General features: G+C 39.2%; 1 protein-coding gene across 18 annotated transcripts in view; it reads right to left on the bottom strand.

The window, feature by feature from the left end:
• Positions 1-18,792, bottom strand: part of itpr1b (inositol 1,4,5-trisphosphate receptor, type 1b) — a 122,698-nt gene that overhangs the window by 86,127 nt on the left and 17,779 nt on the right. For 14 of the 18 annotated variants that reach the window (XM_081607413.1, XM_008410435.3, XM_008410442.3 and 11 more), the window contains 29 exons: positions 16,938-17,036; positions 16,786-16,869; positions 16,523-16,669; positions 16,303-16,407; positions 15,389-15,433; positions 15,262-15,291; positions 14,652-14,806; positions 10,447-10,546; positions 10,198-10,358; positions 9,927-10,068; positions 9,679-9,837; positions 9,411-9,583; positions 8,453-8,572; positions 8,175-8,366; positions 7,333-7,584; positions 7,107-7,248; positions 6,881-7,034; positions 6,552-6,745; positions 6,337-6,475; positions 6,189-6,243; positions 5,899-6,064; positions 4,944-5,111; positions 4,778-4,846; positions 4,565-4,702; positions 4,298-4,423; positions 4,002-4,202; positions 2,582-2,833; positions 473-598; positions 179-307 (listed from right to left, as the gene is read on the bottom strand). In XM_081607413.1, coding sequence (XP_081463539.1) covers positions 179-307; positions 473-598; positions 2,582-2,833; positions 4,002-4,202; positions 4,298-4,423; positions 4,565-4,702; positions 4,778-4,846; positions 4,944-5,111; positions 5,899-6,064; positions 6,189-6,243; positions 6,337-6,475; positions 6,552-6,745; positions 6,881-7,034; positions 7,107-7,248; positions 7,333-7,584; positions 8,175-8,366; positions 8,453-8,572; positions 9,411-9,583; positions 9,679-9,837; positions 9,927-10,068; positions 10,198-10,358; positions 10,447-10,546; positions 14,652-14,806; positions 15,262-15,291; positions 15,389-15,433; positions 16,303-16,407; positions 16,523-16,669; positions 16,786-16,869; positions 16,938-17,036 — 4,023 coding nt within the window. The remainder of the gene's footprint in view (positions 1-178; positions 308-472; positions 599-2,581; positions 2,834-4,001; positions 4,203-4,297; positions 4,424-4,564; positions 4,703-4,777; positions 4,847-4,943; positions 5,112-5,898; positions 6,065-6,188; positions 6,244-6,336; positions 6,476-6,551; positions 6,746-6,880; positions 7,035-7,106; positions 7,249-7,332; positions 7,585-8,174; positions 8,367-8,452; positions 8,573-9,410; positions 9,584-9,678; positions 9,838-9,926; positions 10,069-10,197; positions 10,359-10,446; positions 10,547-14,651; positions 14,807-15,261; positions 15,292-15,388; positions 15,434-16,302; positions 16,408-16,522; positions 16,670-16,785; positions 16,870-16,937; positions 17,037-18,792) is intronic. The other 4 variants (XM_008410437.3, XM_081607415.1, XM_081607416.1 and 1 more) reach the window with 1 other exon arrangement.

The following is an 18,792-nucleotide window of genomic DNA, read 5'->3' as shown; positions in this document are numbered from 1 at the left end:
TACTGTCACAACCTGGTGACGGTTTTAATAAACATGTAAAAAAAAAAAAACTATATAAAAGTCACATAAAGCAGCTTTAAGGAGATTTTCTTTGACTGTATGCAACAACCTAAGAAACACACCTGCAAGCCTGCTCGTGTTATGTAAATCAAAAATCAGTGGTGTTGGCTCTCACTACCTGCAGGCTGGTGCTCTGGTCAGAGAAAGGAGAGCTGAAGAAACACGTGACGATGCTCATGACGGTCTCGGTTACGTAACGCTCCAGGATCGTATCCGCATGCTTCCTGTCGCTGGTGTTGTTGCACACCTAAGAAAGCACACAGGAGAGAGATTAGAGTGAGGTAAGGCAACGGAACCCAACTTCCTGGATGTAGGAGACGGTTAACAAACATGCACCGATTGCTTCGCGGACTTAAAAAAAATCTCCTGGAATTCTCATTGTTCCAACAATGTCACATAGGTTTTGGCTCACCCTGCAAATGTCCACCAAGAAGTTCTCAAACAGCTTCCACATGTGGTTGGATGTGTAAATCTCTTTCATCTCCACCTCGGTATCCACGTAGCAGTGGTTTAAGAAGTTGATATAGGCAATCTTCACCTTTCAGGATAAATCAAAGATTTTTATAAAGAAAATTAAGAAGAGATATTTAGAAAGCAAGTGATTGCTGAAAGCAATACCATACAGATATATAATTATTTTTCATCACACGTTCAGATATGACTCATTCCTAAAAGCACATGACTTAGCAGCCTAATTATTAGATGCTTGATGGAAAAAAAACTGCATGTCTAGAGTGGAATAAAAGACGCCTACAGCTCTTTATTTATACAAATAAAATAAAAAGTTTTGGGGTATGTTACTGTGCAAGAAAGGAACTTTAGGGGAATTTGATAAACTTAATCTTTTTATGTGAGTGAATTGGCAGGCACAGTCATCAGAACGTGTGGTTATAGTGTACGTCAAGTGCGGTTGTGTAAAAACAAAATACACACATTAGTGGTCGCTAACAGGAAAGAAAACCAGTCACAACGGCCCTGCGAAGAAGCAAGATGTAGAGAAGGCTTCAGAAAGTTGTTTCAGTTGCCTGTGTTGTGGTTTTACTTTCGCAGCAGTGAGAATTAGCCTTTTTAATTCTCGAGAAGATGAAAAAGAAGCTCAGTTTCATCGTTCAAAATGTTCTGAACTGAATCATGCGTTTCTCCTTCTAATGTACTGGAACTCTTTCGAAACAATTATCATAAACTGTAGTAAAAAAAAACAGAAAAAAACAAACAAAACTATGGAAATAGTAGATGTAAAAACAACTCTACAAAAAGCAAGTGACTCCAGACACAACCTACATGTAAGAGGGTCAGACATTAAAGTGCAGGGATTTTGGCAGCATTTGAACCTTGAAGATTCTCTTATTATAGCCAGGAAGATGTATAGCAAAGGTCATGGGTTAAGAAACAAACAGGCATTATGCATAAGAGAAAAAGCATGAGAGTTGCACTGAAAATCTGGCAATCTTCAGGTTGACCCACCAATGGGGGATTCAAGAATCAGTTCTTTTTCCGTTCCATAAAAGCACCATGTGTAATCACTCACAACAGCACTCTTCAGTGCTGAAGGAAAGAAACTCAGCGAGTTGTTTTCACTATTACTAAGGTGTTCAAGATTAAATAAGAGAATCCACCAAAGCTGTTGTTAAAGGAAACTGCATTTTCTATGATACGTCTAAGCATCATTCAGGTTACTAATAAGACAGAGTGAACCTTCCACTGATTCCATTCGAAAATATTCAGAAAACTTTCACAAAAAGAAACAGTTTTTGGAAGATTTGACCCCCCAAAAAACAGCAGAAATTGCACTTCCTTTTCACACCAAACAGTAAGCCACTCCACCACCCACAAACGCTCACAGACAACCTCTTCTAATCATACCTCACTGCTACATACACAGCAGGTTTTAATGTCACAGTGAACAGTGAGCCTCTAAACTGAAAATGAATCGTGAATGCTCCCAAGTTCCCCATACAGTTAAGAACCAAACCAGATGTTGTAAACTAAAGTCAGTAAATAATTCAGGTTGTCCGTTTTGGGTCGTTTTATCATCAGGTCTTTCAGCTAATTTCCGGCTGACACCACTGAAAACTTCAGCTTATAGCAGGAAGATTGAACCAGTTGTTTAATCTTGTTCAGATTTCAATCTCAATCTGATGAGTAACCTTCTGGGCAGGCTTCTATTAATCTCAGAGTAAAAGGTAAAGACCTACGTTCCCGAGGAAACACACAGAGACCGTTAACTGTAATGCTAACCACAAAAAACTGTAATTATCGATGTCAGATGTTCTACAAACTTAACAACTTTCACATAACATGTGACGTTGCCCCTGTTCTCAAAATAAATTAGTAATAACGGCTCACAAAAAAAAATTTTCAACGCTGTAAAATGTAGGGCTTAAAGAGAAACTGGAATTGAGTCAAATCTTTATCAGTAGGTCAAACTTTTACAAAATCTGCAAACCACAATTAGACGTTGCATTTCTAATCGGAATATGGCCAGATTAACTAAACTGATTACAAATCATTTCCCCCACACCTCTGGGATGCAGTCTTCGTGGGTGACGACCCGCACTATGTCATCCAACGGCAACAAGGAGTTGCACTTTATCTCGGTGTAGACGTTCTTTCCCTCGGTGCAGACGGCCAGCAGCTCCACCAGGTGGATGTGATACATCAGAGGGCTGTTCTCGTCCAGCCGGTCCCGCTCCGACCGCATCATCTGGACGAGGGTCTGGAAGGACGCACGGTCATTGTAGAAGACCAGGACGTCTTCGCCAGAGTTCACCAGCTGGGTAGAAGAACGGCGTGATGGTTGAGATTCCACATCAGATAACTACCTGGAAAGCATCGCTTTTGTTGCTGATTACTTCTTTTTATGTTTTAAAGGTCAAATTACTGACATTTAGTTTGGCATTTACACACATTTCTGATGTATACCAGTTTAATAAGTTACAGCAACAGCCTGAAGGGTTCAAACTAAGAGCAGATTAAAAAGTAGAGGTGCACCAATCCAATGTTAATATCTGTATTGGTCCTGATATTAAAAAAATATTCTAGATTGGGTATCTGTGACAATGTTCCCGATGCTTATGGGATATCTATTCAGTCTAATTCTATGCTTTGAGCTCTGAGCGGCCTTTATTTTATATTTAGAATTCCTATTTATACTTTCTGAACCATTTGAAAGAAGGCTTGCTGCAATTTATTTTTACTTTTGACCAAAGTAGTGAACCTACTGGTTTTGTCAGTTCAGTTTCTTTATCATTTATTTCTTATTGGCTGCTATATTCCTAATTCTACAGTCTGAACAGATTAAAGTTGTGTTGTTTTTACATGTTTGACCAAACTTGTGATTATCTTCACAATACTTTGGAGTATTAAACTCTGTTGTACTGGTGCAGATAAATAAATATGTAATTCAGTACATTTATATCTGTGTTTAAACAAAACGTTTTAAGTCAATTCAGCACTTTTTCTGTAAAAGTGGCAATAATAAACCTCAGATCTCTTCATCGAATGTGAAAAAAGTGAATCGGTATGCATCCCTTTTTATAATTCTTGCCTGTTTTTCTTGTATGTTTCAGAGCCAAAGGCAATTTTCCACTCCAGTAGGCCAAAAAAAATTATTCAATTCAACAAATGAATTAAATACATTCATTTATCTTTTTATATGAGTGAATTGACGGGCACAGTCATCAGAATGTGTGGTTATAGTGTACGTCAAGTGCAGTTGTAAAAAAAAAAAAAAAACATTAGTGGTCGCTAACAGGAAAGACCACTTTCCTGTTAGTGGTTTTTCACTAACAGGAAAGTTAGTGAAAGACCTAACTTTCTTGTTAAATACCTAGAATGAAAGACCTAGAATACAAACAACTAGATTGCATCGTCAAATGCAATCTAGTTCATGCTAGATTAAAAAAATAAAATCTACATTGACTCGATTTCCACAGACTTACCTCTGCCATGACAATGTCCTGACACTTCTTTATGAACTTGTTGTCAGCTTTAACAATTGTCTGAAGAAATTTAAGGTACTGGACGTGTCGCCCATGTGTCTCGGTGCAGTGGACAAAGTGCTGAACGACACGCTCGTTGATTTCATTGCACAGCTGCGAATTATTCATGAAGATGTGCTGCATGGTGACAGCCTCAAGGATCTATGAGAATGAAAAGAAAGGTGGAAAAATAAATAAAAAAATCAGCTTTCCCAGAATGTTTCATGTGTAAAATGTAACTTTTAGACAACACTCACTCCTGGGTTGAGGAATAAGTTGATGTGCTTGTGGAGAAGAGTCTGGTTTTGCTGGTTCCCAGCGCAGAAATTCTGCAGAAATTCATGAGCCAATTTCATGATGTCCTGCATTCGAACATCTTCACCCTGCAGTCAAAACGAAAAACTTTGTTATTAGTTACTAAAAACAAAAAGGAGGTGGATGCAGATTGAGTGAAAAGTATGCAAATCTTTCAAGATCCCGCTATGAGCATGCATGTAATTCACTGCCGAGTTAGACTTTTGAACCTTCTCGTAGGGGATCTGCAGCAGCTCCAGCACCACGCTGTGGGCTCCCATGTTCCTCAGCAGCCGCTGCTGCTGTTTCTTGCTCTTCTTCCCTGAGATGCCCTCCTGGACACACAGTTTACTGAGACGTACAAGGATCTAAGCAAGATTGAAACAAAGAATAGAATAAAATCCCTTTTAAACTTGCTGATCAAAATACAAAAACTAGTGCACCTCTTTCACAACTCTGTAGTTGTAGCTGCTGGTGCTTTCTGACTTCTTGTCTGAACCAGGAGAATCTCCCTGTATGGAGACAACAAAAATTACTTTGTCATATTTTTGGATCCTACTAAGTCTTATGGTTTAATACTGAGGGCATCTGAGGAAATATTAAGGCAACCTTCTTTTTGCTGTCAGACTCTGAAGGGCCATCTCCATCCATCCCGTCCTCTCCTTGCCTCTTGTAAACCCAGAGTTCAGATTTCTCCACAATAGACCGCAGCTGGTCCAGATCGGACTTAATCTGCTTGTAGTTCTCGACGTCCTGACTGGTAACAAGCAGCTGAACCTATAAATAATTGAAGTTAATTTTGGATAAAATAACATATGGATTAAAATGAAGAATACTTGGTTGTTAACATCTTGCTGAATGGCTGCTCTGTTGATGTAAATTCAGGCTACTATTACTGTGAATCGTTGTATGATTGCCGTCAGTAATAATGATATATGTGTAGTTAGATGTGTTGTGTCATGACATGACTTAAAAACCAACTCAGTTAAATATAAGGACTGTCAGAAGATTTGTGGTTAAAAAGGTTTCCGTGTTTGAGCCAGAGTTCAACTTTGTGCTCAGTTTCAGCTAGCTTAGCAACAGTGCTAATGCTAAAAGATTGCTAGCAAGCCGTTTGTTAACGTTGAGGCAGTTGTTGCTAGTTAATATTTAGCGTCTCATTGGGCTAAAGGTTCACATGCTTTATTCACAAATTAGCTCTTATTCATCTCCTTTTAACATGAAATGTTATCCAGATGTTGAAATTGATACTAATTATTTTTGTTAGTTGATTAATCACATTTTAAAAATTGGTGAGATTTGGATTCATTAAGGCATCTTTAAGAAATCTTTATTAATTGTCTATTGCTACTCATCTTTCCAGGGTCATGTTGTTGTCTATATTCAGCGAACATTGGGCACCAATTTGTGTATTTCTGTGTAATTCTACTCAGAAATACAAATTGAAATCTAGTCAAATTAATTGTATGTTGCTGCCAATTTTAACCCGTTTTATCAGCAAAAAAACATACTTCTAAAGTTAGTTTTTGAGAGAAACAAAAAAGTGAAATCTGGCATGGTTTACTTGTTTGAAGGCCATGAGGACTTCCTGCCTCTGGCTGAAGTGTCTGAAGAGCAGGTGAAGTGCTCCGGACACAAGCGGTGGGTAGTCGTGCATCGTCAAATGCAACAGGACCCTCAAAAATGTCCGACCACCGTGATCGTCCAGATCTAAAGGAGTGTTTTCCTCGCTTTGGGAAAAACAAAAATAGATAACATTCCCTAAGCTATGGAAGAACTTTATTTTTATTTATAACATTCCACTGGAGATTTCACAAAAAAAAAAAGTCTGCCAATACAGAGAATCTGAGTTACCTCCCACCAAAGATCCCTTCTGCTTGTTCCTCAATGTTCTCGAAGTCAAGATTTCCTACAGTTCAGAGTTAGGACACTTTTACCAACTCTACGAATCAAAGTATCAAATAAAAAAAAATCTGCTTAATTAAGTAATGTGGTTCCATACCAGGCATCTGAGGTGTGATGTTGTTGCCTCCATTTGCACTGACAGCGTTGTCTCCTTGAGGATTGCTCTCATCAAACTCACGTTTGAAAATGCAGAGCAGGCATGAAATTCTGTAGTCTAGCCGCACGTTTAGAATGAACTACAGGAAAAAATAAAACGTTACAGCATGGACTAATATTTGTTCCTGAACAATTAGACATTTCACCGACACGTACCTGCAGGATCTCGATAATCTTGAGCTTCGTGTCCATAACCATGATGTCTTCTCTCTCGGGTTCGGTCTGCGTTTTCACCACATCTCCTTCAGGCTGATGGGTTGGTGTGGCGGGCAGTAAGCCCCCTCCTCGCAGCACTACCTGCGTCATCAACTCCCCCACTCCATGAATAGACTTCATTACATTACTGCCACCTGAAGAACACGGAGCAACATCCAAACTAAATCAAATAATGACGATCTGAGACAAACCGACTTGGTGTTCCTTTTGTCTTGAATATCTCAGGTGGTAAAACGGCTCAAGTTGGGCTCCAGAAACAAACTGCTTACCTTTGCTTTCATCTCCCTTCTCAATCTTGTTGATGGGGAAAACAGTGCTGACATGAACACAGTCTAAAATGTTGAGTAAGATCTTCGTCAAGCGCAGCAGGTCACTGAAGTTGTAGAAGCCAAAGTATATGAGGTTTCTGGCCAGGTTTACTACCTGCAAATAATAAAGTTTGAAGATATTTATTCGACTCTCATCTACTCACAAACCTCAAAAGAAAAGAATTACCTCAAAGGTGAGCTTGTTTTTCTCCTTGTCAGAGAAGGGAATGTTTTGCGACACCACCTCTCGCAGGTAGGTCTCAACGAAATCCATGGTGAGGCTGAAACGCTCCTTGATCTCATCTCTAGTGGTCCCGTCGTTATCGTAGCTGTTTAACACGGACAGAACATGTGAGAGGCGTCTTCGGATGGCGAATGCACAGCAATTAAAAGTACACAGAGGTGAAGCTCACTCATCAATAGCAATTTTAGATGGAATCTCGGACCACAGACGAGCATATTTGACCGGCGTGACCTGCTCCTGAGGGTCCCGGTCCACGTGCATGTGCAACATCAGGCGGCAGAAAGAGGCCCTCAGGTCAAAGGGCAGGTCTTCGTCGGACATGCAGCGCAGGATCAAATCGACATCAAGCTGACCAGAGATTTTGTTGATGGCCAAATACTGGCGGTCCAGACACATCCGAGCAAAGAGGTTGAGTTGGCACCTGGATGGAGAGAGATGGGAGTGTTAGAGGGATCAAACCTGGGAGAGTAATACTAATGCAAGAAATGATTTGATACATTATGGGCATAAAATCTGTATTAACAGTTGTCCTGTTAACAGATTCTGCCACCCGAGTTCTGGATTTATGTGACTTTCTTCAAAATTACCAAAATCCTCTTTGCTGATTAAGGTTCTGCTGTAAGTTTACCAGGTCATGTCCTGGTAATTAATGCAACTGAATCATATTCTCCTAATTTTCAAATAATGGACTGAGTTGAAGAGATATTCCAAGTTTGGGATATTGTCTATCCTCTAATGTTCCAACTTCTAGGAGCCTCTAGAGATCACACTGAATTTGCAATCCACAAACTTTGACTCCATTTACTTAAGAGGCAACTTCTGAAGGCAAAGTCACTCCACACCATTCATATGTTTCATTCTACTTCTAAATGATGCATGTCACCTAAAATCCCCAATAACTAATTTGTATTTTGCTGTAACATGACAAAATGTGGAAATTTACATGAAGTATCATCACTTTTTGAAGGCACTTCTAATGTTTTAATAGTCTTTTCGTGCAAGACATCTCACCTGTAGTAGCTGACCACTTCCTGGTCCTCCTTCTGACCCTCCTTTGCATCCTGGGCCAACTCCCGAACGCTCTTACTGCGGATCTCCTTGCAGTTGTCTTTCCAGAACAACCAGACCTCCTCCACCTCTTCTGCCTCTGCAGGATCCTCCCCATTTACCGTTGACTCAATCTCAAACCTGGACAGTACTAATCTGGTGATAAGTAGAAAAACGATGGTGTTCTTTTAGTGCTCATGTTTGCTCCTCCAGTTCTCTCTCTCTTGAAATGAGTGTCTTACTTAGTTTCAATGAGGATGTCAGCATTGCTGCTGTCCAGCACTGCGTTGCAGATGAGCTCCTGAGTAACTGGGATGGATTTGTGCATGGACACACAGAGATCTGACAAGTAGTCCAGAAATCTGTGAACAGATTATTTTATAAGCATCGGAGAGGCTGAAGCTGCAAAACATGGATTTATTTTATGTATTTTAATTTTAGGGCATATATCTGGAATAAAGCCCATGCATCATAGATAAATTCATATTTTGTTAAAGGGACAATATTATGCGTTTCCCAGTCACATAGGATGATTTTATAGCACAGTCAAGTAACTATGTTGCCTTTAATTATTATAAAAATGCTATGTATATTAAATACGACTTGACTTTGTAATTTAACGCCTTGAAATTGGGCCTCTGTCTCTTTAAGAAACTCCTGCTCTTTCTAATGCTCCGTCTTCAGGAAGTCATCACAACATGGCTCCTCTATTAAGTGTTTAACATTTTTACCAGTGTTGCTCTGAGAAGTAGCTCCTATAATGAGCTCAGCAGACACTCAGCTCCACCAGGTGTTTGCTAATTGCTGCTGGCTAGTCTGAAGGAGCTGAGTGGGAGAATGGCGGAGTGAGGGCTTGGACACTGCAGGTCTGAAGAGGAGTTACGTCTCTAAAGCGGGACTAGTCCACCCAGCTGGATGGTTGCCATGGAGATCAAAGGATTTCTCAAAAATGCATAAAAAAAATAAGTGAGCTTTACATGTTTTTGAGCTTTACATGCTGTAAAGCTCAAAAAGATCAATTTTACATAATACTGCCCCTTAAACATCACTCAACATGATTAACACCTGGAAGAATTACAATAACTGGACAGGTTTTCCTCGGTTAATATATTTATAGCCAATAATATTCTTTTAGAAACCTTACAAACAAATCCTGGTCACATCAACAGCTTTTATCTCACTCTGTTAATCTGAAATCACCTCGGTTCCCGATTCTTTCTCACTAGTGTGACAAAGGTGTCAATCTCAGCAGCGGTGATGTGTTTTTCCAGCAGCTTCCGGTTGTTATGGAGCAGAGCCGTTATTGTGTCTTCTGCCAGAACGTCGTACCCAATCTGCTTCTGCATGAAGCGAAACTGTTTGGCTATATATTCCTGTGAACAGAATAAAAACCGTGTTGCTTATGACAAAAAATAATAATAATAATAATAAAAATTGTGAGTTTTTATTGCAGCAATTTGCAGCTTACTTGGTTCTTTCTGTAATCCTGTTGGGAATGGCGGAGAACTCTGTAACAGAGCCGGCAAATGTGCCTGAACGGAGCGTGGCGCTGATCTCCCAGCTCCTCCAGTCGTAGCATGGGACCGTCCCCGCTGTCTGTGAAAGGAGCTTGGAGAAGCTTAAAAATCTGGAAAGAAAACCAATAAGTTGTTGTTTTCAAACGTCTGGTATAACCTTATGCCAGCTAATATGAAGTCTACAGAGTTAAAGGCCTACCTGTTTAAGGATGTTTTGCTCTCTCATCAGTTTTTGTCTCTCCCTATTGGGTTTATTGACCATGATCTCCAACACGTCCTGCCCACTGTTGGGGATGTCCACCACAAAGAAAACCAAATCTTCTAGCAGCTTTGTCACAAACCTGGAAAGTGAAGATGAAAGCATTTCACTCGAGCAGATTTTTGTTAAATTACACTCCCATGTTTACGAATGATCAATTTAAATAACGCAGTACCAGACATACTGTAGTAAGGAGGACTGAGAAGCATACCTCCTTTCATTTTGCGTAATGGTTCCTTTTTCCAGCTTGCCAGCTATAGAAGCTAACACCTTACTAGCATCGTTGGCGAAGTCTAAATCTCGCACTTCTGATGGAGGCACCGGGACTATGGCGAACGCTTCCTTGTCTTCTTTCACGGCTGATGTTCCAATCTGGAAAACGTAGCAAAACGTCCAGCTGTCAAAGCAGACTGATCAGCATTACACTTGGTCAACTGATGGCAGTGGGCAAACCCCGCACCTGCAGCATGACGGGTTTCTCCTCCTCCTTGTCAATTGGGAGGTTGGTACTATGAACCCACGTGTTGGAGACCAAGTGTCGAAGTCTGACGTAGGAACTCCTGAAAGGCAAGAGTCGCTTTTAAGAAAAAAAAAACCCAAAAAAAACAAACAAAAAACCCAGAAGGATGATGATTTCAAGTCAACAAAAAATAATGAACAATTACATAGCAGAAGTAATAGATGTTTTTCAAAACTTTTGGCAAAAAGGTGGTATTTATTTGTTTTCAATCTCCAACATTTCGCCTTTCCAGGACACCACAAGAAACAAAATATTAACAAGTACACTTGAAATAAGACAAAACCAGCTTAAAAGTAACTTTTCAACAAACAAAAAACAGGTCTTTGCAAAAACAGGTCAGTCAATCAGTTTGGGTGGAGTATGTCTGAACAATTTCAAATCTTCTCAACTGGATTTAGGTCTGGACTTTGACTGGACCAAAGATGGTTTAATCTGTAACATATTTTATACGTTATAGATTTGTTTGTGGTCGTCCTCCTGGGAGCTGAGCCTCCTCCCCAGACCCAAGTATTTTGTAGCCTTCATCAGGTTTTCCTCTAGGATTGTTCAGCGTTTAGATACATTTATCCTCCCACCAACTGTGACAAGCTCCCATGTCATTGCTGGGGATGGTATTTGAAGGCGGCATGTTATTTTGAAAGCCTAAAACGTCAATTCATGTAACATCTGACCACAGAATGTTCTTCCACGTTTGTGTGTAGGTGGATCGCCACATCTAAAAACAGAAGTCGTATACTAATTGGGTTGGAACAAACTCTTTCCATTTTCTACTTGACATTCAACAATAACGGTCTCCCTTAGATTTCAAAACCTAAATTTAGACATCATGTTTTTGTGTGAAGGAGACAACTCGTAAATCACACATATAGAGGCCTACAGGTATCTTCTAGATAGCTTTATGAATTGTTGAGAAGTCAATCAAGACAACTCAAGACATGTTACAAGTGTTCGACTACCTCTAAAGTAATGAAATGCAGCACCTGACAATAAAACAAACACCATAAAGAAGCAGCTCTCTGAAACAGTGCCAAGGAAAACGGAGAGGAAAGTGCACAACAACATGATTTATTGCACAATGTACTGTGATAAAAAGGCACACCCAATAAATAAATGACTATAATAATCAGTCAGTGTCTGTTGCAACCTTATTGCCTCCCCGGTGAACTGTGTTGCATGTGTAGTGATTAGCTAGCATTGGCTTGTGTGGTCTTATTGCTCCTGTAAGCGCGTATTAAACTTCTACGCCAAAGGCTTCACTGTAACATCACCCGGCCTGCCCCATGTGTGACTGTCTGTGTCATCAGCCTGGCCTCAGGCGCACAACGCAGATAGTAGCCACATTCTTAGCAAAGATTATGTAACTGGCCACAGAGGCTAACGAGCTAACCTTTGTGTGCCAGTTCTGTCAGGCGCTAATTAGCTGGCGTGGCTAAAGTCTGAGAGGCAGGGTTACTTCAGGTTGAAGTGACAGGTAGTCGTGACCAAAAACACAGAAAGGGTATGACACTGTAAAGGCTCTAATCAAGCTGCGTAGCCTCTGTTTTCATCTCGCAAGGATAAGTACACCATTGGACTTTCAGAACTAAACATTCATCCCTCGTACCATGCAATCAAAGAAGTTGTAAACAAAGCAAAACCTGAACACAGATGACAAGACTGCAGTCAACAAAGGCAGGAATACAACATTGCTGTTTAAAGGGGCGGTGCAATATATTTTCCAGGCACATAGAGCCGTTTGATAGCAGTCAAGTCACTGTGTTTCTATTACAAATATGCAAAACACTTTTTTTAATATTCTGCTAGTGTAAATTAAAAAAAAAGAAAAAAAAAAAACAATTTTGCAATTGCTGTGTTTGCATTAAGAAACACCCTTAAAAACTTTCATGAATAAGCCTCTTCACTTAACAGGTCATCAAAAATCAAGGCGGTGACGAATGTAAACATTTACATGAGATATATTCACATTTCAGCCACGGCGCTAGAGCTTATCCATCAGCCATCAGGGGAGACGTCGACATCTTATCGAGGCACTGGAGCGACAAACTCCTTATTTTTGGGAGCGGCTACATATGTATGTGATGTTTTGGGGAAATTGCAGTCAGTGAATTTACAGAAGAGCTGCCAATGTCCAACTTTTGACTGAAACTCAAGTTTTGATCAACTGCACAATGCTGTAAGACCTCTGGTAGAGCCAGCTGCACGTTGTCCAAGAAGGCCCGTGTCCATAAATAAATGTTTTGCTGCTGCATACAAACAGGCGTGATGCCAAAAAAATCCTTAAACTAATTTAGTTTTATAACTCCAGTCGTGCAATTTAAAGCTTATGCTCCCTTCGGTTGTTATAAATATGCTCTACATATCAAAAAGAATGTAAAAAACCTTTGACTTTACAAACTGAAATTGATCTCTGTCTCTTTAAGAAGCTTCTACTCTTTCCGACACGCTGCTTTCACATGCATGCCGTCACAAAATGCTTCTCATTAATGTTTCTTAGGAACATTGAACTGAGAAGTCGTTCATATGATGAGGTCAGCAGACTCTCAGCTCTGCCAGGTGTTTGCTAAATGCTGCTGCCACTAGTCTGGAGGAGCTGAGTGGGGAAGGCGTGTTCTGTGAAGCGGAGGCATACAGGTGTGCTTTTGATGAGGGAATAACTTTATGACAAAAAACAAAAAGAAAAAAAAGGTCAATTTTACATAATACCCACCATTTGGACGGTATCAGATGCAGATCAGATTACAAAACATCCCCACTAAATGTGTGTGCAGCTTACATAATATGTGGTTTGTATTCTTGCGTAGAAACATCAATAATTATGTTGATATTTTGAAATCTGGGAGTTTTCTCCCTTTCTTGTTTTCATCTAGGCAAGCCTGGCACATATCCTGTTTTGCCTTTATACTGTTCTGCCTTTATACTGTTCTTGTGTTTAAAAGATCTGCTTTTAGTCAAAAGAGAGTGATCGCACAGTCAGAACAGACAGCACATAGCAAAACTGGTCCGTGTCCACAGTTGCCCACTTTTAAACTCAACACCACAGAAACTAGTTTCAACTGATGCTTTAAATTCCCCCTCCACAAAAACACATGACTCACATGTTTTTCCTCTTTGAAATGTTGTTTTTTGACATCACTGTGGTCTTCATGAAGGGACAGTGTTTCATCAACATAGTTGTCATTTGTCAAGGTTTTCTTTTTACCCCACACTTTAAGATTCCTTCAGTACTATGTTTTCATTGAAAGTGAATGCGTCGTCGAACTCATAGCAAGAAAGTTTGCGTCTTGAATTTTCCTTCTTTTTCATTCCTTTATAAAATGATTTTGCTCCGAGTTTAAGTACTTTCAAGTAACAGATGATTACAGCTGCAAGTCTTTCAGGTTTCCTCTCTACCAGTTTTGCACATTTAGGAAACTGGATTTATTTATTTTTTCTAATTCATCTTTGAAAATTGCTCCAGCTCAGTTAGTTTGGCTGGAGAGCATCCAAGAAAAACTATTTATCTTCCTAAAGATTCGCAGTTGGATTTAGGTCTGGATCTTGATTGGGCCAATTTAAGACATGACATTTAAGACATTTGCTGTCTTATGGCAAATTATAAAAGGTCTCGGTCGATTTTTTTATACTGCTCTTCCTCAAATGCCAATTTTGGCTATAACATAATTTCTCAATTATTAAAATCAAGCTTGGCTGTAATGTAAAATGTTTGCAACTAGGGGAAAGCAATGAATAGATTTTCTTTGTTTTTTGAAGATTTAATTGTTTAAAAATCTGGAATTGTTCATCACTAATGAACTTCTTTGGTTTCCAGAGGGATGTTAACTCACCCAAGAACTATCATGACAAACATGTTTTACATCTTTTTATTTTGACTTTGAATTCAGGTCAGCTCACCGAGGGAAATAAAATCCAGTTGTTTTTGCTGTACTTTTTTTTTTTTTTCTTTTCGACATTTTCCGTTATTGGTATTTCTTTAAAGGAAAAAAAAACATGAGGGAAAGAAAATAGATTAGAATCGGAAACTGAAAAAATATGAGACTTAATTTTTAAGCCCAGTCCTGGTTGTAACACGAGTTTCAGATGGAGGATTTTAGAAGCTCGAACTCATTCACAGTTTGGACCGGGTTTTGTTGGGAACCATGCTGTACCTGGGAACCATCGAATCCCCTCCTCTTAGGGTGGTGGGGTCCAACTCAAAGATGGACGACACCTCCATGCCGTCGGGTACAGGGACCAGGGTGTACATGATTTTCTCCTGTGGAGCGCGGAGGCGGCCTCGCAGAGCCTCGTTATCAGCATCCAGCTAAAACAAAAATAAAAATACAGTAAAGGACGCCCTGCACACACCTGTAAGAGAGTTAAGAATCAGTGGCAACAATCCTTAACCATAAAGGTAAATAACAATGCTAAGTGAACAAAGGTAAATCATACTGAAACTATTTAAATTTGATAAGTAATTTTATGTACATTTACAAACATCCTCTGTTTTTTAAGCCTTCTACTCTAAGATGATGCTGGAATTTGCTGTATTTGTGCTCTTAAAGAAAACAAAATATATTTTTATTCAATAACTACCAGCACTGCTGAGCATCAACTAAGATGATTACACAGTGACACCTTGTGGTAGGTAGGAGCTACTGACACACACAAAGCAAATGATGAGATTTTATGCCAAATCTGGATTCGAGTGCAGAATTGAATATGCATATCCACACTGGCGTAGCAAAGAACAAACATCTATGGATTGTGTGACAATACCTGAAAATTGAAGGGTGTAAAGTCCACCACCTGGAGCAACAAAGAGAAACCCAGAGCAGATTTTTAAAACGCCCAAGAACGACGAAGCAGAGGCAAAGCTCCAACAACGAGAGAACATCAGACTTACAGAAGATCGCTGCTCAGCGCTCTCCTCCTCAAAGTCTGGGTTCACCTGGAAAATCCATTTGAAAAACATTATCCAATGAATCATTCATTTAGGAATGATGTACTTCTTTTCTTTAAATAAAATATAAGTAACTGCAGTTTTTAAATCTCTGCTTCCTGGACATTTCGGAATAGATTTTAAGGTGGTTTTGATGCAGAACTATTTAAAATGCATTGCTTTTGCAAAATTACTGATCACAACAACATTGCAAAGAATTGTTGGAACTACAATTAATATCAGCCAGATGTCGGGCTCTCTATAACAATAATACATAGTTGGTGATGCTAGTTGCTTATCATAGCAGAACATGTAGACGTTTCTTTGAAAAAATAACATATTCAATCATATGCAGCTTTTCCACTAAAGTCATGCTCCTGATATACTTTCTGTTTTGCCAGAAGTTATTTTTGCAAAAATAATCATTGCGTCTTTTTTGGCAAAAATAGACTTGGGTCATTATTTTCAGACGGTGACAAAATACACCTGCTAAAGTTTACAGCACAACAACAAAGCACTAAAACACAATACAAACATATAAAAATACAGCACACATTCATCAAATCAACACTTATCAGGATTTTATCATTTTTTAAAGGATGTTAGGATTTGTGCATCATATATTTACATGTCCACCTTTAGCATCTCCTCCTCATTAACAGAACAGTTCAGATATTTTCCACATAATTTCCTTGTTTACATTATTATCTCCATATGTTGTTTTTTATTACCTTTTGTTTTCATCTTCCCTAAAATACTTTGTGTTGCTCTTGTTGTGTATGAAAAACTGTCAATAAATTAGAAGTCTCTTGGTGTTTAATTATTGCTGCCAGCTCAGAAAAAAAAAAAGGGGGTGGGGGTAATCCACCGACACACACCTCACCCACCTCTGCAGCCAAATAGCAGCCGGTGGCCAAATGCTTAAACCTGAACAGACTGTTCCAATATCCTGCACCTCCTCTGCATGGGTCATGGTGCACCACCTGGTGATGAGAGAAGAAACGGCATTTAAAATAAAGCCAGCATTGTTTCCGCATCAGGAATCAGCATTTAATTGATCGGGGGACGGATTGTATTTTGGGAACACATGTCACCAACCTCCACTTCCCACAGTGCTTTGCTGCTGGTGGCTGAAGTCGCCGACTGTCGACCGGTGGTTCGGAGAAAAACGTACTGCTTCTTCCTGTGGTCATCACAAGTTAGAAACTTTTCCTGCTCTGCGTGGAATAACCGCACGACATCACCCTAAAACAAAACAAAACAAAACAAAAAAGCCCATAAGATATGATCAAGTAAATGTCAATTTTTGCTGTTGTAGACAAAAAAAAAAATCAAGTAATGTCTATTGTGTCAGTACCTACCCCCTTGAGTATAGTTTCTAGGTTGTCACTCCATTTCATGAATAGAACAACTTTCCAGCTTGTGTTGCAATTTACAGAATTAACCTGAGAAAAAGAACACAGAGAAATGCTGTATGAACATCTCAACACATTTATTATTATAACAGTCGTACCTCGTTACACCCCGGGTTGTCAACTAGCTGGTGGCTGCTGGCATGGAGAGGCTGTCCTGCATTCACAGGGTTGAGGACGACTTTGTCTCCGATCACCACCTGCAGGAGCAATGCAGATTCACAGAGGAACACCACATTGCTTAGAAGCAAAATATAAACATAGAAAACCTTAAAATATGATAAAAACAAGTTAATCATTTTACAAAAGTGACCTACATTTTATAAATCTAATAAAATCTCTACCAGCTCAGATTTGTTTCTAACTATAGACGCCATCTCTTGAACACTAGGTGGAGCTGTGTCTCTTACCAACATAAGAGACAAAACGTCAAAAACCTCAAGTGTTAATTTATGACAAATAGTGATTTAGACAAAGCTTTGATTATTTACATGCACCACAAGTTGAACTCAACTTTTCAAAACGGTGCAAGAATTCATCTTAAAAAGTAACTGTCTTTAAATATTTGATTTCAAAAGTCAAACATTTGTGCCACAGAGTAATCTGCATGTTCTCAAAGAAACAGACTGAGGTCTTGCAGTCGATGCCGCTGACCAAGACACTGGTCAGACTGGAAGAGAGGCTGGTGCCTCTTGGCCCTTTTAAAAGGATGAATCAAATGTGGAGGACAAATCTTCCCAAAGGGATTAATTAAGTGGAACTTAATTAGCCATTCAGCCAGCTTAACTCTATCACCTTCCATTAGCCACGATTAGAAACTGCAGCTCGAGCAGCAGAGGTTAGGTTCACGTATGCCCCATTTACCCGAGCCACTCTGACTTCCCTTCAAAAAGCATTACGCAAATGTAGCTTTATATAACCCGTTAGCAAAAAAAAACAAGAAATCTCCATTTCTTTTCTTTTACAACTTGTTGCTTTTATAAGCACTCCAGACAAAACGGTTGTGTTCAGTTTCCACCCGATGCCTGTGATTATCAAATTTCAAGCTTTGCTAAACATCCTTGGAACTGCTGTCTTATATTCAGATATTTTTCAACTACAATGGATTTTCCAGTTTTGGGTCATATTTTGCATATATGTTATTTTCAAATTTGCACCTCAAATGGGAGCCTTTGTTCCACATGTTTGCAGTCTCCTCTCTCTGTGTTTTGACCTGCTACAAAGAAAAAGTCTTATGGTATCTGCCAACAAAGATCTCATGTATTCTTTCCCTTGCACTTAATAATTTTGGTCTGTTTTCTGTTGGTCCATCACATCAAATCCCAATGAAATACATTGGATTTTGTGTGTGTAAGTCAACAACATGAGCATAACTTCAATGGATCCGGATACTTTAGCTGTATCTACAGCCTGTGGTTTTCTTTTTTTTTTTTCCAGGCACAAAGAAAATTGGCTGCACTCAAAATGAATTTTCACACTGCGTCTCATTTCCTGCAGCTCTTTCTGGATCAAACTGCAGGTCAGTACATCGGATTATAGCAGCATAGGTATTAAGAGAGATGTAATTAATAGATTCTGTTTTACTGTACGCTGCTAAAACGCAAACTCTGACCAGGTGTGTGTGTTTCCGGTCTAGTTTCTAGAGAAAATATTTTTGTGCATTTGAAATAAGACAAAGCTAACCTACAAGTAGCTTTTAGTAATTATAGAAACTTGTTTTAAGTCAATAATTCTTTAATATCGATGAAAAAGTTCTAGTTCCACTGGCAGATTATTTCACTAAAATGACCATTTTCTCATGTTACAAGCTCCTATATCTTTCTAAAACATTAATTACAAGTTAGTTTTGTCTTCTTTCAAGTGTACCAAGATATTTGCACTACAAACTGGACAAAAAATACTTGATCAGATTTTGTATTTTTGCAGTGTATTTAGTAAAACCAGCCTAGTTTCTTT

The sequence above is a fragment of the Poecilia reticulata genome, chromosome 5 (assembly GCF_904066995.2).
Source record: "Poecilia reticulata chromosome 5, P_reticulata-male-v2, whole genome shotgun sequence".
Classification (NCBI taxonomy): domain Eukaryota; kingdom Metazoa; phylum Chordata; class Actinopteri; order Cyprinodontiformes; family Poeciliidae; genus Poecilia; species Poecilia reticulata.
This window is presented reverse-complemented; position numbering and strand designations above follow the sequence as displayed.